The following is a 21,446-nucleotide window of genomic DNA, read 5'->3' on the forward strand; positions in this document are numbered from 1 at the left end:
ACTCTTTCAGAAATTTGACATTTAATTTCCTGTTGAGTACTAGACTGCCGCTGGAGTAAAAAACAAATGACAGATCTATGCTCTACAAGCACAAGCAGAGGTAAGTAAATGCACAAACACACAAACACACACACACCTACAAAAACAGCTCTACAAACAATTAATTCAAACACATACACAGTAATCTAGAAACTAAATATATTGCTCACAAACACAGGTAAGAGGCCGCATGCACACTCAAGTAGACAGCAATATACATCAACACAGGCAACACACACACGGTAACTCTGTAGGGAACTGCAAACAGTCTCATGGAATAGAACATCTCATTAACTTAGCATTATCTACCTGCACAACCACTCCATCAAACTCTCATTAGGGAGTCTGGGTGATTCAGGCTGTTCTGGCGTCCCATTTAATACACTCCCCACTGTCACAAGAGCTACTGGGAACTATTATTACTGTGTCACTGTCATCATTAGCCCGCCGCTCCCGCCATCACCCCTGTGTCACCTTGGCGTCACCTCGGCAAGCTCGGGATCATATGAGGAGATGACGCTAGACTGTTCAGTTTGCAATAGACTCTGGGAAGGAGACTTCCTCCTAGTATATTTGTTACTATATGGATACTACCATAAAATATTTTAACGTCCATTTTCTAAGAAAACCGCTGAGGAATAAATTTGTTCATCTACTTCTTGAATAGTCAATGACCTCTCCTCTTTTTCTCCTTCCTTTTGCCATTTGCCTGAATCTCCTGTGAAAAAACCAAGTCAGCCATCATAGATAATGATGATCGACATCCTGATTTGGACAAACACAGCCAGTCAGTCGCACAGGAAATTCGCTGCAAGCAGGCTGTGTAAGAAACTGGACTGACTGTAATTACTACAGCTACTGTCATTCTCATTACTCTAGAAGAGAGGGAGAGGAGGGTGACATGCATGCACTCTGTTAGCTGTGCTCTAATGAGGGTCTATATGTAACATGGAGATCACAGCTAGCCAGTGTGGTGGTGTCACCAATCTGACCTGTGCAATTAGCCCACCGAGGAGGGAGGGATAGGGCCAGAGGGAGCAAAAGAGCTCACTCTGTTAGACAAACTTAACTATTACGCATACTAGTCTTAACAAAGTGTGTCGGATATCTGAAGCCAAAAAACTAAATCTCCTCTCTACACACTAAACAGTGTCTTTCTCCATAAATCTTTCAAGAAATCATCTCTTCGCTTCCATTCTCGGCAATGGCGGTGCTTTGTTTTCTGCAGTTGTGACAAAAACTCTGACAGTGTGCACTGTGAGTTCAGTGTGTATAGTCTTAATAAGCTTTCCTATCTGGTGCAGCAGGGAGTCAGTGGGTGGTTAGTTATCGCCAGGCATGACGAGGGATGTGAGAAGGCTATCTGGCGCTGTGGATGTGCGTGTGTGGAGGAAGGCATGTTTTTTAGGACGAGGACAAGGATTTAATTGACGTGTGTGTATGTGTACATTATGTGTGAGCTCACGCTTGCAGACTTGATGAAACTTGTGAACACCTTGCCATACAGTGTTTGAGGTGAGGCGCGCGAGCTGAAGCTCTGCACCAACTGAAACATAACGGCACAGCCGAGCATGAACGGCTCATCTCTGCAAAGAAGATGGTTTAGTATCCCGTCTACCTTGAAGAGAGAGGAAAGAAGAAAGGGAGCAAGGAAGATAGGATCTAAATAAGAGGAGAAGAGAGCAAGGGCAATAATAATGATAATCCTTATCTGTAGGTTACTTTTCAGAAACCATGTTACAACGTGCTTCACAAAACAAAACAGATAATAAAAAAAGGAATGAGAATAATAGAATAATAAAGTAAAACACAATATAAGAGTCAACTCTGGTCAAATCAAGACGACCCCCTCCCCCCAAAAAAGTGAAAGCTATCTGTTGAAATGTGTTTTTAGAAGAGATTTACATGATGATTCAGCCAGCCCTTACTTCCTTCCAGAGCCTTCGGGGCCCCGACTGCAAAGACTCTCACCCCTCTAGTTTTAAGCCAGGACTTATGGCCAATAATCTTAAAATACATACAGGCTTGTATGGAATAAAAGTTTAGAAATATAGAAGTGCAGACCATGAAGAACCGTAAGAGTATTCCGTAGCATCCTAAAATCATTGTATTTATGCAGTAGCAGACTCTGAATAAATGACAACAATGGCAAGAAGTTTTGATGAGAAACTTTTTCAGCCATGATTTTAACCCTATAGTGACCTTTCTGAGGGTCACTGTTATGTCAACGCGGTCCAAGATCAGAAGTTCTCCAAATATTCTGGTGAGATTTGACCCTGATCTTCTGCCCAATTCATTTATTTTCCTCCGTCAAGTAAGGGGGCAAGTATGATGTCTACATTTATGCACTGGTAAAAAGCATCATGAGAAGCCTGGCATGCTGAGTTCTGTACGCTCTTGTAACCCGAAAGAAGACTTTTGGTTAAGGTAAATGAATAGGGCTGTAGCAACTATCAAGCTGTGAGAAGATAAAAGCATGTATGATAGGTTTGGTGTCTCTAAAATTTGAATTATATCTTATTTTCCTTTAAAAAAAACAAAAACATGACTGGACATGTCTCATGGTATGATGCTAAAAACTTTAGTTACTATTCATTTTTCGCATCAGACTTGATATGTTCTAGGAAAACTGGCCAAATGTCCTATTTGCCTTGGAGAATGACTGGGGGAGTAAGACAGAGGTAAAAGAAGCAGAGTGGGTGAAAGAAGGAAGAAAGCAAAAGAAAGTGAGTGAGAAAAAAGGAATTAAATGACTAATCGAGAAAAAGTGAGAGCTAGCTGCTTGGAGACTAAACGAGAGACACAGCCCGAGAAGTAAGAGGGAAAGAAAGAAAAAGTGAGAGAAAAGAAGAGAGATGGATGGGCGAGGCAAAGCTCCTGTGAAAGTAGAGCTTGGCTGGGGAGGAATAAGGAGCTTAGGAATATATAGAAGAAATGCAGCTGTGTTGAGAAGCACAGGGAGAACAGTTAATCAGCCAAGCAGAAATGTTATCGCATTAATTAGATTGCTGTGTATGTATTTGTGGAGGAGCGCACATATCTCGGTGGGGTTTGCAATAAAGAGAGAAAAGAGAGAGACAGATAGAAGGAGGGTGAAAGAGAAATGAATTGAGGAACAGACTGAGAGAGAAATGGGAGACACAGAAAGAAAGAGAGAGATTAACACTATAGAGGGTTGTGATGTAACACGATGCCTCCTTCTCCTGTTCTGGCAACAAGATGCTGTTTCACAGTGATACTAGTTGGAAAATATCTCAGGCTCGAAATAGATTGAATAACATTCAGAGCAAAAAATAGACAACAAGATCTCTTTAAAATTAGTTTGGTTTCCTTGTGGAAATGATGACCAGGCAAGTCGACTGCCACCCAACAACAAGGTGTCATCGGGGCACTGAAAGCTGGTACTGATTGACAGGAAAATTAACCAATCCGAGAAAGCCCCACCTTTTTTCGATAATGAAAACAGCCAGAAGGCCCTGAGTTTTCCTCACAGGGCACAATTAAATCTATTTATCTGACTACCTCTCCATATATCCTGTGTCACATACTAGCAATCTGGCCCAAATCAGCTTCCATTAATGGCTGATATTAGCATTGACAGGACTTAAATAGAACGAGAAAGTGTAAGAGAGAAAACTGCAGCCAAGAAGGATCCACCCAATGCTAATCATAGTTAAAACAGCTTCACTTAGAGCATATTAATAATGTAGGGGAGGAGGACGTGAGTGGAGGATTCATCTGTGAGTTCTTATTTTGATCTAATTCTTGAATGTATGTTAACACAATTTCAAAGGAAAAGCATTAGGAAATTCTCATGCAAGCATTGGCCTGTGTAGTCAACAACCCTTCTACAAATATATAATGATCAAAATGGGTAGAAACTTTTTAATTTCTTTCTCTAAATGACTTTAATTTAGCACACGGAGGAGAGGATGGAGGCAGACGGACAGATATGAATGCACAGCAGGTATTTCTCAGGGGAGCAGAAAGCAGATATGGAAAGCTTGTCTTAATCAAGGCCTGGCCAGTCCCTCGAGTACTGATACTTCAGTCAGACAAAAGATAGAGTGATGGAGGGAAGAGACGGAAAGAGGAGGGGGAAAGGAGGTGCCAGGGAAGCAGGGAATAGAGAAAGGAAGGAAAAAAGATGAAGAGACAAAGAGTAGGAGGCAGGGAGAAGAAGAGGAAGAAGAAGGCAAAGAGGGGAGGAGGAAGAAGAGAAAAAAGGAGGGAGAATGTGGGGCTGCATGATAGATCACAGGAAAGTTAAGGGGGAAAGGGAAGATGAAAAAGGGAAGAGGGGAGGGGGGGGTAGGAAGAATAAAGAGAAAGGGAGGATGATATAGATCAAGGAACAGAAGTAATAAGTGACAAAACGAAGGGGACAAAAGTGAGAAAAAAGACAAGAGCGGAAGAGGGAGGGAAAAGAGAATGAAGCAGGGAGCCAAGCAAAGTGAGGGAGAAACAAGGGAGAGACAGAACAAATAAGGGAAGAGTGTGAGTTGCTAAAGTGCTGTGCCGTCCACGGGCCGCCTGGTGAAATACGGGCTTCCCTTTAATTGTTTGCATTCTGATATGTGGCACATTTTAGCAAGTCCACACAAAATCCCTCACCCCCAGCAATTTGTCTTGTCTTTCCTCCCCCCTTCCCACTTCTGTCAGGGAAGCCATTAATATTTAATGAGACTGCCGGGCTACACCCCTCATTCTCACACAGCACCATTGTGGAAGGTGGTGTGTGTGTCACATATATATATATATAAGAGTCTCTCTGTGTGGTAACTGCTGACCCCTCCACTCTCTGTTCTGTACATCAGTGCTTTTAAGAGTTGTAGATAGTCTCTGCACTGAAAACAATACACCCAGGGAAGGCATGTGAGACAGTATTGCATTCATATACACTTGCACAGTTTATACAAATACATACTGGCACATTTAGAATACAAAGCACACAGCCTGCAAATGGTTAGTAAGACTGAACCTTGTTGATTAGACTGCCTATTTAAAAGGGGCAGTTTGCCCAAATTACAACAACTAATTTTATCAATCAATCATTGTGGCATCTACCCACACAGATTCAGTTTTGGCTTCATGTGTCAGGTTTGGGAGATTTTCCCCTCTGAGACATAAGCCTCCACATCAGTGCAATGGCAGTGAATGGAGCAGAGACTATTTCTTAAGTAGAAAGTAGTTCCAATGAAAGCTGTTCACGGTGAGGTGTGTGGATTAACCTGTGTAACTGGCATGTTGTTTCCAGAAAGACAAGTTAGTGATGAGTTTTTTTAAATGTGACTTTTAATGCTTTGAGCTCTTTTTACCTGCTTACAATTGGGATAGAGGCAGAGATCTCAAAGTCATAACTAAAAACTTGGGCAACTAAAACCAAAACTATTACACCAATAGGGGTAAGTAGTAAAAAAAAAAATCAGCTTCCCCTCCATCTCCTTGCCAACATGATTCTATTCCTAGATAAAGCTCTGCTGCAAAATGTACAGGCATGATTATAACAATTTCCATTATTGTTGTGCAAATTAATGTGAAGACTGAATGTGAATACATGCATTTTAATCCATGCTGGATAGTTCAGGATCTTGTATGATTAGAGAATTTAAAATGTGAGTGTTTTGATACCCCAATCCACATAGTGTTGGTATATTTACTGCTGAAAACTACCTGTGAACTCTGTGATGCTTCTTCAAAAGTCTTAGCATTTTCCCAGCTGGAGACTGGGGAAAAGGCCAGGTCACCATGGCTCCAGATGAGAGCCATTGGCAGACTGGGAAAGGTTAGACTGCTGGCTCCTCCAGCCCTCCACACATCCCTAGACAAGAGACACTTAACCTTCTCCATCTGGAAAGCAGAGGTCACGCTCTGTGTATGTTTTAGTGCGATATACGTGAGCGGGCAAGGAGAGACACAAGTAGGGAGATGCATGTGTGCTCTTGCATGTGTGTGTCATTAGCAGAAATGACAGAGGAAGTCCATCCATCACTCATGGCATGAAGATGACTGGATAGGACATAATCGCCATTGGAGGTGTAATCGATTCCTGGCGCCCTGCACTTTGAGGGTATGTGTGTGCACGAGTACGTAAGATCAAATGCTAATTGGCCGTGACTGTTTCCTGTGGCCACATGAATACCTTTAATTGGCCGGTGAGCGACGGGCAGTCGGCTGCCGAAATGCCGCTGAGCTGTCTGGCCGATATGAATGTGTCTGCATTTCAAACAGTCCGTCCCTCAGGGTTAATTCAAATGTCATAACTCGATAGGAACTGATGGATCATGAAAATGATCAACACAAATGGAAGTCTTAGCTCACGGTCTCATTTGATAATTACCTTATGGGTAATAATTCACCGGACAAATGTGGGTATCATGTTCCTCAGTTGGATGAGTCACAGACGTTACTGGTAGAAATAAAATGAAGAGTTACATTCCTAAAGGAGATCTCTGCCATTTACTTTACTTGGGTACAATGATTGCTGGCAAAACTCTACCGACCATCACAGACTCATTGATCCTTAGATATCAGCGGATGTAAATCAGTATAAAACATTAATCAAAAACAAAAAACTAATATAAAGTACATAATTTGGATGACTATACAAGCTAGAGGGCTTATAATTAAACAGTATAGACTTTGTGGCTCCCAAACTTCCTGTGACACCCTGAAAAGAGGAGGTAAACAAGTTGTTTAGAAGCCTATGAATAAAGTAATTAATTCTTCAACTGCTCCAGTGGAGCTTCTTCGTGGTCAAACTGCTGAGGAGTGAGTCAGCATCCCCGCCTTACCCCTCCCCTCCCTGCTGAACACCAGAGCTGTAAATACGAGAGAGAGAGCTCTGAGCCAAACGGTTGAAGAAGAGGAAGGGAGGCAGGTGCAGCCAGGGCATGAAAGACAAGACACATAAAAGCCTTTCGTGGGAGAAGAGAAGAGGGAATTTCAAAGGGAGGGCATGAGCGAAGTAGAGAATGGGAACGACAGAAACGGAGTGGGATGGAAGGTCGGGAAGGAAAGGTGGAGGATTGTTGTGACTGCCCCTTTATCATCTGATATATATGCATGAGGATTTCCTCATCATCTCCACTGTCAATTCCCCATCCCTCTGATATTTGACTGACAGCTCACATCAACACCAATACACCCACACATCATTTCAGGAAAGCTGCCCATCGCGCTGAATGGAGGGTAGAAATGGAGGAAAAAAGTTAATTTGTTTTTCCAGCAGCTGCCGATGGTGATAGTGTCCCTGTCTGTTTGCCTCCATGGCAAAGTTGTAAATTAGAATTGTGCCTCAATAGCGAGTACAGGAAGCTGCTTCTGCTGTGCAAAAGCTCATTTTCAATAACGGCAAAAATACTTGGCAGCTTTTTATATGTAGGGCAGCAGGAGTCTTACAGGGAGCAAATTGTGCACAAATCTGAAATATGAAAAGAAATAGCTGTCATTGTAAGACCACCCTTTCTCTATGAGGGGTGATTCCCTGCTTGCTGTTAACAGTATTTCAATGTTGGGGTTGAGGGGACAATTGCATTAGGAATTGTAATGGTAGATAAGCTTGAGAACCATACTGGCTTCAAATAACAGGGACTGATTTTAATAAAATGTGAGCAAAACACAAAGAAACTGATAAGACAAACATATGCAGAAACCTATGTGCACCGTACATTTAATGTATATATATATATTCATACACATACAAATAATCAATTCTAGGTTCCTATAATTGCAGGTTAAAATCAACAGTGGATAAGAGATGTGGTATTAGCCCTCAGTGAGATTTGCATGATTGCTGTCTCCATTTCAATCCTTTCAACCTCAGCCCAACAAACACAGCAGGTTTTAAATGTAGAAGTGGAAGAATATACTCTACAGGGCTTCACATTCCTTCTGAGCATGTATATAAACGGCAGCCCTGATTAGTAAGCCACAGCAGTGTGTTCCTTACATGTCAAGTGTTGCAAAGAAAGTGATTTGTGGTTTTGCTTACATTATTTATGGAAGGATAAAGAGATGAATAGAGATGAATAGAGACCAAGAGAGAAGCTTATCCACAAGAGATAGGTGTGTCCTGTGTGCAAAATGTATGGCCTTATGCATATTTTACAAAAGAGAATACTAAAAGCAGTAAATACTCTCTTGAAGACTCCGCTCCGTATCAGTGCCGCTAACAGCCCTTAAATGCCAGATGAGATGGTGGATCAAAGAAATCCACCTGCAGTGCATTAACCAACGGTGGGATTAGGTAATGCACCTTCAATTTACCCCCATCACAGCTTAGAGTCACTGCTAAGACACCCACACAAACATGTCAGAGGGATTTTGGTATGCCTACCAACACTGTTGACAACCAGGGCCCATTTAAATAGTTGTCTACATCTATCCTTCCTTCTTTCCTTCCTTTTCCTTCCTTTGTGTTACTCCTGGTCTCTTATGTTTAAAGCCACAACCTGTTACACTTCCAAGGTCGCCAACAAAAGAGCGATTAATGCTATAGTCTTTTTTATGAAAGGTTTTGCATTTGCCATACTAAACATCCATTATCAAGTGTTCCCTGGGAAATTCTGTAATTCCTGGGGAAATTATACGTTTTACTTTTTCAAGTTTGTTTAGAATAAACAGAACAAGAATTGGCCAGTTACTACATTACAAGAAGTGATAACCATCATGTCAGAACAGGCAGAAAAAACAGCACCAACAACAGAAACTTCACCAAAACAAAATCCAAGGAGCAACATGTCTTGTGCTTGTTAAATTGGCAGGTTGTCTCTGGGACCTGACAGAGTTCATATTAGCACACTTAATTGTGGAACAGTTCATTCAAGGACAGACAGAGATGAACCAGGAAAGAAACACTCAAGTATAGAGGGCTGAGTGAAGAAGGGAAAAGAAGCGAAAAAAGACAGGAGAAGGAGGTTAGATAGGACAAAAAGGGAAAAGGGCATGGTAGAGAGAGGGGAGAAAGGAAATAAAGACATTTTAGAACTGACAGAGGAGACAGGGCTTATCATGAAACTAAAAAAGGAAGGGAGCAAGGACTCAAGGAAAGGAATGAGGAGGCGGAGTCCACAATAACAGCAGTAATCCATCAGAAATCATCTTGCTGTGGGTCCCTCCACTTTGACAACGAGGCTTTGGTTCTGTAGCGTACAGCCCACCAGTGACTATCTTTCAACCCTGCACATCCTGCTGCTCCGCGATAGGATAAGAGCGGAACAGACGGCACTAATTGGCTTGCTTCCCTGTCGGATTTCTTGAGCGCTGCAAACAGAGAAGTGGGGGAGAGGATATATCATGTTGTATGTGGATTTGTAAATAGCGGATCAAAACGCCAGCTTAAATGTCCCTTAAATTGGTGGAGGGGTGTTGGTGCGCTGTCAAAGGGGGACATGTGCTGATTGCAACAGCTAAACATTGATCCTGACTGACTAAGTGACTGATGGGATGCGGGGCCATACGAGATGTGTCAGTGCCCAGCAGGGCCAATGTGGCAGTTGAGCAATGATACAGCCAGTGATTGGTGACACACATCTGTAAGGAGAGTAAACATAACAAAAATACACACGGCTTCACCATTTAGCCGCACCTCAAATGTCACTCGGGAGTGAGACTCACTTGATGACACAATCAGAGGATGTTAGTCACAAGCTATATCCTTCAAACCCTGACCTCCTGATTAGGTCATGCTGGATCAGACCGTAATATGTCTAATCCTCAAACAAACATAGGGCAGGGCATGAGCTCAAGCATTAGCTGCACACACTAGAATTAATGCCACGATCAATTTCCCAGGGCTGAAAAACTTAAAGTAAAAATATTACTTTGTGGTGCAGGGCAAAGGAAACTCAAGACTTTGCTTTGGAAATTAAATAATGTTGTTGGTAAGAGCTTTATTGAAATCAAAAATTGTAATGTAAATATCCTTTTTTGATAAAGACATATGAAACCTCTGACCAGGTTATCCTCTTTGTTCAACAAGAGTGCACAGATGTTGAGAGAAAACAGCAGAGCGCGGTCTGTCAGTGGCGCAGCCCCGAGGCTACGTTCCAGGCCAAGACTTCACTGCTGTCTGCTGAATATAGACAAGACAAGCAGTCAACCTCTACTGAGGAAGGTCTGAAGGGCACTGCCATTTGTCTTAGCTTATTCTTCAATCAGGGAGACGAGATGCGAGCGGGGCTTTGAGAGCCTTGTGATGAAAAAGAGGAGAAGCCACATCTGAGGCCAGCTCACTCCAGGTAAAACGGGAACCTACGCAGAGTGAGAGAACAGCACTGGCTGAAACTTGCATCTTAAATCTTACGATGCAGCACCTTTTCGGCCAAGAAGTAACACCGGCACCATTGAATAAGAGAGTTGCGGCACTGCTGTAGACTTCTGTTTGAATCGGGAGACTGCAGGAGTGACGTGTGTCGTGGGGCAACCGACGGTTCCAAACGCTGAATAGTTCCAGCACTGAACCCCATTCATTTTCAGTGTTTCCCAAGCACGCTCGCTGGTAAGTTGATGAAATGACTGCATTTTTTGACATTTTAACGCATCAGCTGACCTCTCATGAATGTAGTCAATTGTGGTATTTTATGTAGCCAGCTTTAGTTAATGTTTATCTTGTGGTGGGAGACCAGGTCTAGAGAGAAGACTTGTTACTGAAAACAGCCGCGGCACGTGGAATATATTCACTCACTCTCTCCAGAAAAAACAGTGTCTTAGGCCAGTTGCTAGTGCACAACCACAAAACTGTAGTCATATTTTTAACAGTTGTTAGATAGAACACAGGGATTATATTAAAGCTGCACGACACAACTCCTCGTGTTTATGGCTCCCTGTAGTAACGGTGAAAAATTTCATTTCATTTCCCAAAAAGATGGCTTGTAAACTTGTGAAGATGTCAAAAGAAATGAGAGAAAGACCTCGTACTGGTGATTCCAACATTTTCTGAAAGACGCACATGTGCACTTCTGCTTAGGTGACACTTTGAACTTCAGTCCCTTGCGCGTAAAGAATTGTATATACCTGAATCTAGTATTTCTTTCAGTAAATAGGGCAATTCTACTGTCGAGGTGGAATTGTAGCCCAATAACAGGGCACTTGAAAAACTGAAATATACATATGACATGTAGAGCGTATTTAGAGTTTTATATCATCCCATAGGTGTGTACTCTCCCTGACAAGTCTATTGAGCGCTCATGGCCAGGTGTCCAGATCTCCTTTTCTTCCTAAAGTTGTGGTGAAAGGATGCAACAGCTACTTTGAATACTTGTGTGCCTTTCCTGGCCTGCTCTGCCATCATTCATTGATATTCACCTGTTTTGCATGTTTATGTGAATGTCTTAACATAAGATAACATTAGGATGTGAGCAATTATGAACATAGAGGCAGGAGAAAATTACTGATGCATACATTCTGTAAATGTATTTTACGTTAGGGGAGCAATTCCCCTTCCCTCCAAAAATAAACACAGAACAACTGATTAATGCTCACTCTCCATCACTCCCCAGAAAAAATGCCACACTAAGTTTAGCCAACGTAGTAATCAGTGAAGATTATGTGTTAATATTTACTGAAAATTGCTGTAAATATGTTTGCTGCTGCTTTAGGTCCTGCTTGAAACCATTCAGGTTGACAACACAGATTTGAAAAAAACATTTACTAGCGCTACACAAAGTAAGTTCGAGTTCATTTTTTAAATTGAAGCACTTTTATTAGGCCTGAAACAATGAAACTCCAATGAATCCCCACCTCTTTAAAATCGGTCCAGTTGTACTGAGATAGGAGCTATGAAAAAATACTCTTCATATAAAGAGAATCCCATACGGGTTTAGCATAGAACAAATGCTCCCTTAACAAATATGTGATTTCCAGAGGTCACCTTACACCCAGCTGTTTGCAACAAACTGCTGCCAAAAAAAACTTGTTCCTCAAATACTGGCACAGATAAACTAAATATTTATGGCCCCTGAAAGGACAGGGCCAACTTCCAACATTTGCTGTGCTAGCTGCTGTTGTGCACACTTTCATTGCAGAGGTAAATTGAGGTCATATGTTTATAATTTGCCCTTTTCCTAATGCTGCCATTGGAGTAAAATAACATTTGAGAGCTGCAATTAGATTGAACCATGCAATACTCCAGCTAATTAAGTCATATTTCAAGTTCAATAACGATCAAGTCGGCCAGATAAAGGCCAGGGAGAGAGAGCCTAGTGTGGTGCAACAATCTGGAAGCTTTTTACAATGCTCGGTTCTATTGTTGAGTTAGAAAAGCACTCAGTGTCTGTGCCTGGATGAACAGTGGGCTGGTTTTGAGTGTTCCTGACTATTGTGGCCATTTCAAAAGGCTGACTTTGCAAATGAAAGAATAAGAGAAAGGGCGTGCAACAACATGCACAGGTGCGCCAGCATTCGCATCTGTGTCAAGGAGCTAATAGAGGTAGGCATGGGAAAAAGACTGGGCTCCACCTGAATCCGTTTTCAAAGTCAACCCAGATTTGCCAGAGTGGATGGGATGGGGGTCTTCTTTATTTGGTTTAAGGGCTATTTATTTTGTGCAGTTGAGAGCCTATAGTTATAAAGATATTTAAAAAAAAAAAAAAAAAAAAAATACTCAGCATTCTTACTGATGCATTTTCATCAAGACACCTCATCTTGATTTACGTAGAATTATATATTATTCAATCATTATTCATGGCCTCAGCCAGATCCAGCTGCCACACACTAAACTCCTACATTTCATCTGTAAGACTACTTAACTGCCTTTAATGGCATTGAGCATGATCATCATCTGTCCAGTTAAAACTTCACATTTCCTCACAGTCACAGAAATAAAAAATTTACATCCTGATCATAATCTAGGGCACTGTGGAGCATCCCTCCTGTGTGGCTCCTGAGAGCAAAGTGTTACTTAGAGCATTGGATGGCAGTTGACCGTGCCTGAGTTTGGTCTGGTTAATGAGCAGTCACGTATACAGCACCACAGTCGAGAGCAGACACAAGCGTGAAGGAAGATCACCCATCACCATATTCATTAGGTTTGCAGTTAATTTGTTCATTTTGAGACAAGGCTACATATTTAAATTTTGTGGCCCACTGAGGTGTTACTAAAAACAGTGATGTTTATAGGGCAGCCCTAATAAAGAAAATAGTTCATTGACATTTCTTTGATCACTGTACAAGTAAACAACCCTATCAGAAACAGAGTGGGCATGAGCAGGAGAAGGAGATGGAAAGAGTATAAAACGAAAGAATGAAAGGAACAAAATCCTTACGCCAACATATAAACAGAGAAATGAAAAAAAGGCAAGGGTACTGTATGCTTGTGCAGTATAGATGCAGAGATTTCCTTCCAAATTCATATCAACACAATCTGTCACACAGCTAGCAGTGTCAGCCTCTACATATTTTTCCTGTTTCTGCTGCAGAGAAACAGGAAAAGCTTTGTGTGTGTAATAAAAAGGCGAGCAAACTTTATCAGGGAACTTTTAGGGATTTGAGGTAGGTTTACACTCAACTGCAACCTTTCTGACTTTCTGCATTCTTGTATGTAACTCTGCTGCTCTGTGTGTGTCCTTCATCTTGCCCTTCCCATCCCTGCCCTACTCTCCACTACCGGCCTCACCGTGTGAACATCTCTTTCATTACTGCCCTTGACACTGTGGCCGATTGGATTCTTATCTGCCATCTGTAGGCCGACGCTCAGCCTGCGCTATCTCTCGCCACAGCCTAATTGAATCTCATGTGTTGGAAGTGTGGTGATACACTGACCACACCATGTCACTGCCAATAGATAAGGATTGCTGTTGGAGGATTGGACCACCACAATCACAATGGGGACACATTGATAAAAGGGTGACAAGCGGTTAGGGTTGGTACTGTGTCGGTGGGACTTTGCTCAGATTGAGAGATATTGGATACCCTCAATCACCGAGAAGGTTGTGTTCATATCCAATAATCAAATATCCCTTAATCCTACTGTGCTCAGTGGGTAATTTTTTTAAATTAAACCTAAATAAAACCTAAACTCTACTGTTTATAGAAGGGATGCATCTGATATTTTGTTTTTCCTATGATGGCTAAAAAAAAAATGCTTATGCGGGATGCAGGTGTGATCTAAAACCACCTAACCCAGCCTGAACCTGAAAAATCTGTGCCGCACCAAGATAGAAATGTAAATAACAAGTACAAATATTTCCTCTGAAAATCAGTACAGTTTGGCCAGAAAAGCAAAAGTAATCACCATCTTGTTGATGCTTTAGAATAGGCCCTTGGGGTTTTGGGATAGTGATGAAATACATGCCTCATTACCTGCTCTGTTTTAGCCCAAATTTTTCCTTTTGAGCAGGTGACCTTTTCAATTTAGAGAATCAAGGTACTGGCACAGCATTCTCTGGAAATGCTTTGCTTAATTTTTCACTGACTAACCAGTTGCTAAGAGTCACATTAGTGATTTGAAAGTTTAAGATAAAAATATAAATTTGTAATATTACTGACTCATGACTGGAGTGTTACCTTAAGAGGCCAAATCCTTTCTTTTTGGTCTTCTTATCCAGATTCTCCACAGAATCATCTGTCTTCTTCTTCCCTTTGCTCTTTTTCTCTTTCTTCTTCCCTTTGGTTTTCTTCTTCTTCTTTCCATCCTCTGCATCCAGGCCCTGGCGTGAGGAACTGCTGGCGGGTGTTTCTTGACCGGAGCTCTGCTCTGACAGGTCGTCATCTGAGGAGGGTAAACGTTTCATGTGGTTAGACACGAGGAATGAGGTCAGAGGTTGCAACATATGCACAGATGCAGCTGGAACACATATTCATAAGTGCAGCTGCATGCATTAACATTTAGCATTTCATGTAGTACGGATGTATGATCAATTGCAGTGTGGAGACATCCATTCAGTGAGCTAGTTAGTCCTCTATAAGGCAGCCTTTCTGCCCAGTGCTGGGGGCTGACCAGAAGCAAGTCTCTACACCTGGATGGGCTCTACCAGCAGTCATGTCCACTTGCCTACGCTGGATTTTCACAACCATTCAAAGGCCTACCCAAAACAAAACATAACTGAGTCAAATGGCTGCAAATGATTCTCATTTTGGTTTAATGTTTGATTTAAAGTAACAGATCACAGATTTGGGTGAGCTGCTGAATACTAAAATGAATGCTAATTTTAATACAACAGTAGACGGGTCATTTTTCACACTCCAGGTTTTTCCAAACATCATTAGTCAACATTCAGCATTAATTCATAATAATTTCAGTTAACATTGAGGATTGTAATTTAATCAGTAATCACACACACACTCAACATCCCACATCTCTGCAGGTTCACAACGCAGAGCATTAAAAATATGCTGCTGTAAGATATAAAGTTGCTAAATTGCTGAGTGGATAAAATCATGTAGCATTTCATTAAGGTACTTGGGCTAAGCGTTGTCCCTTGGCAGGCCTCTGGCGGTTCCTGAGTGCCAGTGTGTTATAAAGTCTAAGGAATGTACATTGGCAGTGTAGTGTCTAATTTAAAATGGATACAATGTCTAGCAACAGTGCCAGAGCCAGAACCCACTATTTACGTTTTTAAAATGCTGATGGAAAGTCTTACCATCTTCAGAAGGTCCATCGTACGACTTGTCGATGGCGATGCGGAAGCTCTGGTTGCATCCCCGCCCCCGGACCATGTGTGGCCGTGGGCGATGAAAGGGCACCTGGGTTTGGATACGACTTTGCTTGGCCTCCGACACAGCCGTCTGGAGGCTCTCCAGGGAGCTGGACTTCCAGAGGCCCAGGGTCGGGCCCAGTGCTCCACCAGCTGATGGTTCTGAGAGACAAAGGAAACAAGAGAGGGTGGTTGGATGGATGTTAAACAGAGGCTGCAAGGGAGAAGGGAGGGTAGAGAAAATAAAAAAGCCTGACAGATGGAGGAGGAGGCAATTTTGCTCCAAATTGAGATACTCAGTGATAAAATGAGACAGAATGATTTTAAATCTTAAAATGTCTGTTGGTATTGAGATCATAAGCTGGTAGCAAAATTTAGCTCTCTGCTTACAAAAAAATATAGTACTCCTCTACCACAGTAAAATTTCCTTGCTCAAAGGGCATCTCTATTAAACTTTTTAAAATCTTGATACTGCTCGAAATTGAATTTAGGTTAAGATCAGTTTATATAAGAACTGCAGGCGAGGGAGCTGGGACAACAAATTTCTGATGAGTTATGGGAGAGTGCGCTGGAGTCTGCGGTCCATACTTTACCCATTTGTGCCAGACTAGGCTTTATTGTAAAGTTGTCCATCACTTCTACGCCATTAACCCAAAGTGTAGCAGGTGTAATCAGTCTCTGACAGATCTTTCACATGTGTTTTAATCGTGATCATCTCTTGAAAACTATTAGAAAGACATTTTTTAAAAACACTCAGATTGAGCCCTGTGTTCTTATTGAAGTATTTGGAGTCACTACTCCAACCTTACTTACTGCTTTGAAATTTGTGGTCATTGCTTTTCTCACATTGCTCGCTAAGTGTTTGATTGTAATTAAATCAAAATCTCCTGCATTTCTCACTCATGAATTATGGGTTGAAAAAAATTCTATTTGAAAACTGGACAGTACGTCAATCTAGAAGAAGAACTAATTATTTAATATACAAGTTTAATTTTTTTTTTTTTTTTTTTGACAGGCTCCGCACACCTACACAGGTGTTTTCACTTTCTCTGACTAATTAGACTTCTGCTAAGGCTGAAGGACGATGCAGCTGTGTTGGATTCAATGTGGATTCACCAAACCTCATGAAGCAGAATGATTGACAAGGGTATAACCTCCCACCCTAATCCATGCAAAAAAAAACTAAGGTCTAATGAAGCAAAAGTATGTGAAAGCACTTAAAGAAAGCCTTGGAGAAGAAGAAAAAAAGCCCTTAATCAGCAGAAACTATGGGCTGGTAGCATTATCTTTCTTCTGCTATTGGGTGTTAAAAAAAAGTGTTATTTGAGAGTACATGTAATGCTGCAACTGAAGTGTTTCTTTTGGATCTGTATATTTGTCACTGTAAGATGTGTTTTCCATGTTTTTGATGTGTGATATATAGTGGTGTCTTACAATCCCATGTAGGATTTTTCTAACTAATTAACCAACTACAATCGCAAATGAAGTTACAAAGACAAAATTACCAGCCAGGTTATTTAATCACACCTGCGTGACAGACTTCCCTTATGGTGCCGTTGTATACAGAGTAATTTCTCATATCTAGAGTAAAATAATAATGACTGATTTATGTATGGTTTTGTATCAATCTCTGAACATCTTTAGGCCCCTAAATTTTTGAAGGCTTAGATGTAGATTCAGCTTTCCAAACTTTGAAAGATCACCTGAATTTAACCCAAGCAATCGTCATCAGCTTATTCACCCTCTCCGTAATTGATATAGGGTTCTTGGAATGAAACTCAAAAAGGTTATAACCCAGAAATATAAAGCAATGAAGGTAATTGAAGAGCCAGAGGTAGAGGGAGGCAGAGGAGAGAGGGTGAAAAACAGGCTTGACAGAAATGGGGAAAAAGTCAGAGCTATAGGTGAAACAATGAATGAGGTGGAATGGTACAGGGACAGGTGAGGCGCAGCACTATGGGAACTGACAGGCTCATGCATAAGCAAGAGAGAGGGGGAATAAATGAACTACCATCATACTGTACTCAGCTATGGCCTCCTACTCGAGAGAGCAAGAAAGGGGAAAACAGAGGAGCAGGAAAGCGATGAAGGCCACAGCTGATTCAGCAGGGGATTGGTGGAGAAGGCTGGGAAGATTTGAGGAAATACAGAGCTGTAAAAAAAAAAAAAATGGAAAAAAGGAGAAAAAACAGTTGATGTCATGCAGACCTGGCTGCTGCCAAAAGTGGAACCAACCCTACAAGTTATCGGAAAATAAAGACAGGTGACCAAGAAGGGTAAAAATAAATAAATAAATAACTGGCCTACACAGCAGCCCCTCCCAATTGTGTATCACAACAAAACAGTGACAAGTACTCAAAGAAGATACAGACAGGTTGCAAGCTATGTTTTTTCCATTCTGAAACTTTCCTGTAGGGATGACTTTCTCGCACCACGGCACTCACTGCTTAAGAAGCATTTTTAGTCATTTCAGAGGCTTCAAAGCTCCAAAGTAGAGCGGGAAAAAGGGGTAGTGAAACTGAAGCGGCGATAGAGTCGAAGGAGGGGGAAAGTAAGCGGAGCGTTGGTGCCTTTTAAGTCCTAAATTGACTTTCTGAGAGGAAGTGGGATTTATGGGGAATAAGGGGTTATAAATAGACAGGGGGGAGCGCTCAGGAATAAAACGCTCAATTTGAGAGGCAGGATTTGTGTCACAAATGTAATTACGGCTGTCCAGCTCGCAGCCTGATAGAATTAAGCTCCTTGCCAGAGCACTGCTGCTCTATACACAGAGAAACTGTGTGTGTCTGAATGTGTGGGCACGTGTGTTTACTACAAAATGTGAGAATTTTGTTCCATGTAACAAAAAAAACAAAAAAATTAAAGTCATGATACTGCCCGTTTGAGATAGCAGTGTTTGTCCTTGAATGCTTGAGATGAAACAGGAGAAGAAATATGAGCACAACCCGCTTTTGCAAGAGCGTGTGTGTTTGTGTGTGTGGGGCTGAGAGTGCACTCATTCCATGCATGTCAGGCGGTTGAGGCTGGAGGTAAATGAATAATGAAGGTTTAATAGGATGGATGAGTGGGGGAGAGGTGGCTATCATCGCCAACTCGATCCAATGGAGGGTGAAATCAGCGTTTATCACATATTGCTGCCCGCTGTGCCAGCAGATGCTCTCATGGATCCGTTTGCATCATGTCTGCCTGATTGCCACTGATTCAAACTAGTGCACATATTTGACAAACAGCCTACCAGCCAAACAGCCCAGGACGATGGGCAATGCCCTTCACAGCTGTAACATTCCTGGATCTGGGATGAAGCACTAATGTCTCATTTTCTGTTTTGCTACTTTTTATCAAACTCTACTAGCAAGTAGCAAAGTGGGCAGAGTTATTTTCAGGGTTTTGGAAGACGCATTTTCTGCGAAGACACTAAGTGGGTTTCTGTCCAAAAGTAGCGCGAAATTTAACCTAATTTAGAGAAAAAAAAAAAAATGCAAATTAAAGTGTGTTTCCATCCACAATGTCATGCCAGTATTAGGAGTTGATTCATCAAGATAAACAGCTATTGGCACTAATTATCCGTTCTGGAGCCATTAAGCAATTGCGGAAGAAGAGCGTGCAATGAGATGAAGTAATTAAAAGAGTACCAGTCAAACCTCAAACGGTAAAAAAGATGTAGCAAACATGTTGGAAATGTGGTTTGTTTCATGTATTAATTGAAGAAGGTTACAGTCTCCTCATCATTCCACATAAATAAGTTTTCGTCTCCCCGTATTTTTCGTCTCTTCAGAGGACATTTGAGTAACGTGCTTCATGTACGTCATTAATAATTTGCTAAGTCTGCTTCGATTGCACTCTGCTGCATTTTGCTTTAATCAATACACCACCACAGCAAGCTTAAAAACTTTTTGGCAATATTTAGAAGTTTTTTCAAATTTCCGTTGTTTCCACTCAGGTTTTTTTTTAATGTGTAGATTGAAACCCACCAAATGTTAGGTGATGGCAGTTGCAGCCAGTCAAAGGTTTGGATGGACATAAAGACCCAGTTGAATCATCAGAACAAGAGATGAGTAACTGTATTCTTTCTAAAAAGTCCATAAAAACTTTATGACAATAATCAAGTACAACTGCTGAGATGCGTTTCAGCACAAAACATCCAATTACAAAACTTAAATGTCTTGAGTTAAAATAAAGATTACTCTTTGTAGAAATCTGTAGAGAATGGGGAAGTTATTGACTGTTACAATCAGCTTTTCCACAGCTGAGTGGAGTAGAAAACAACAGTGTTTGAGTCTGTATGTGTGAATGCGAAATAGTGGCTCATAGGTATCGTAGTATGTATAAGTAGATATCTGACCCACATAATTGATGGATTGATCTCAGAAACAAAGCTAACATAATATAAACTCGTGACCATGATTTAAATCTAATCTATAGTTGGGTTAAATTATCCAGGAGACTAGTGTTTCTCAGTTGAGGAACATCAAGGATATTGTTGATAGAAGACTCTAAAATGGTAATTTACAATGGAGAAAAATACTTACTTTAAAACAATAATTATTCAATTTATTCACGTGACGTTTGGGAAATGCAGTGTAAGAACATTCTACAGCAACATCTGAACAAAACATGTTGCTGAAAACAAAGAGCCACTCAACTTCCACTTTAAAATGGTGCTTGCAATCCCACACTAAACACACAAACACTCTCAGGTATCCACAAACACATCCACCCAAAACCCAACACCTGTCTGCATACTGTAGGTGCATATATGACACCGGGCACATGCCAAAATCAACCCACACTCATGCCTAACCCAGACTCCCCTCAGTGTCATATGTATATTGTGACTTATGTAGAGGTTGCCTGCTGTCATGTCTGTATTGAGCAGACAGCAGTGAAGTTTGTGCCTGGAACGTAGCCTCGGGGTCCCGCTCTCCTGACAGGCCCTGCAAGGACTAACACCGCTCCATGATGCTGCTTTGTACCTTATAAAGTGTCACCTTAAGTGTGTGACACACCTGCAACCTGTCACTGAGGCTTACTAGCACAACTCGTTCACTAGTTTCAAGTACGCATTCATGTCATGGGGGTCAACACATTATCAACAATGATATTTTGTCAGAATAATTAAAAGCTGACAAATGCAGTCTAACTCTAAAATGTATTTTCCTACAGCTGGCGCAAACTATCAATTCTCAATAAAAGCTGTTCGCCCACAGCTGTCTAATTATTTCATCCGATGAACACAGGAATAAATGAACTCAAAAATGTCCAAATTTCAGGCTATGCTATACTGACTCTGTGTGTAGTACAAATTGAATGTGCCACTCAGCACACACAAACACACACTGCTCATCCCTGCCACCCTGTTTTACCTATTACAATATCCAATCCACGTGGTCGTTAACACTAAACTATTATGACCATTATCTTATTTATTTTAAAGCTGACATTGTTTCAGTAATGACATAAAAACAAGCAGACACACACACACACACACACACACACACACATCCACACATAAACCGTGGTGCACTACTGAACCCTCCCACAGTGTCTCGGCGGGGTCTTAACACTTACCTATCAACTGGACAACAATGTGCTCCACAGCAAGCAGTGTTGCAGACTGGCTGAAAGGTTACCACGGTTACAAGAAAGTGCCCCCTCCATCAAAACCGTTGGGGGTTGGCGGTAGGGAGAAGGTAAGGGGTTTTGTGTGTGTGAAGGTAAGGGTTTTGTGTGTGGGGTTTTGTGTGTGTGTGTGTGTGTGTGTGTGTGTGTGTG

The 21,446-nt window shown here is 41.5% G+C and overlaps 1 protein-coding gene across 5 annotated transcripts in view; it reads right to left on the bottom strand.

Annotated features, from left to right (window-relative positions):
• pard3ba (par-3 family cell polarity regulator beta a) overlaps positions 1-21,446 on the bottom strand; it is a 154,107-nt gene that overhangs the window by 43,847 nt on the left and 88,814 nt on the right. For all 5 annotated transcript variants that reach the window (XM_040142248.1, XM_040142247.1, XM_040142249.1 and 2 more), the window contains exons 18-19: positions 15,621-15,836; positions 14,545-14,749 (exon numbers count right to left, since the gene is read on the bottom strand). In XM_040142248.1, the coding sequence (XP_039998182.1) occupies positions 14,545-14,749; positions 15,621-15,836 (421 nt within the window). The remainder of the gene's footprint in view (positions 1-14,544; positions 14,750-15,620; positions 15,837-21,446) is intronic.

Source organism: Xiphias gladius, chromosome 13, assembly GCF_016859285.1.
Source record: "Xiphias gladius isolate SHS-SW01 ecotype Sanya breed wild chromosome 13, ASM1685928v1, whole genome shotgun sequence".
Lineage (NCBI taxonomy): Eukaryota > Metazoa > Chordata > Actinopteri > Istiophoriformes > Xiphiidae > Xiphias > Xiphias gladius.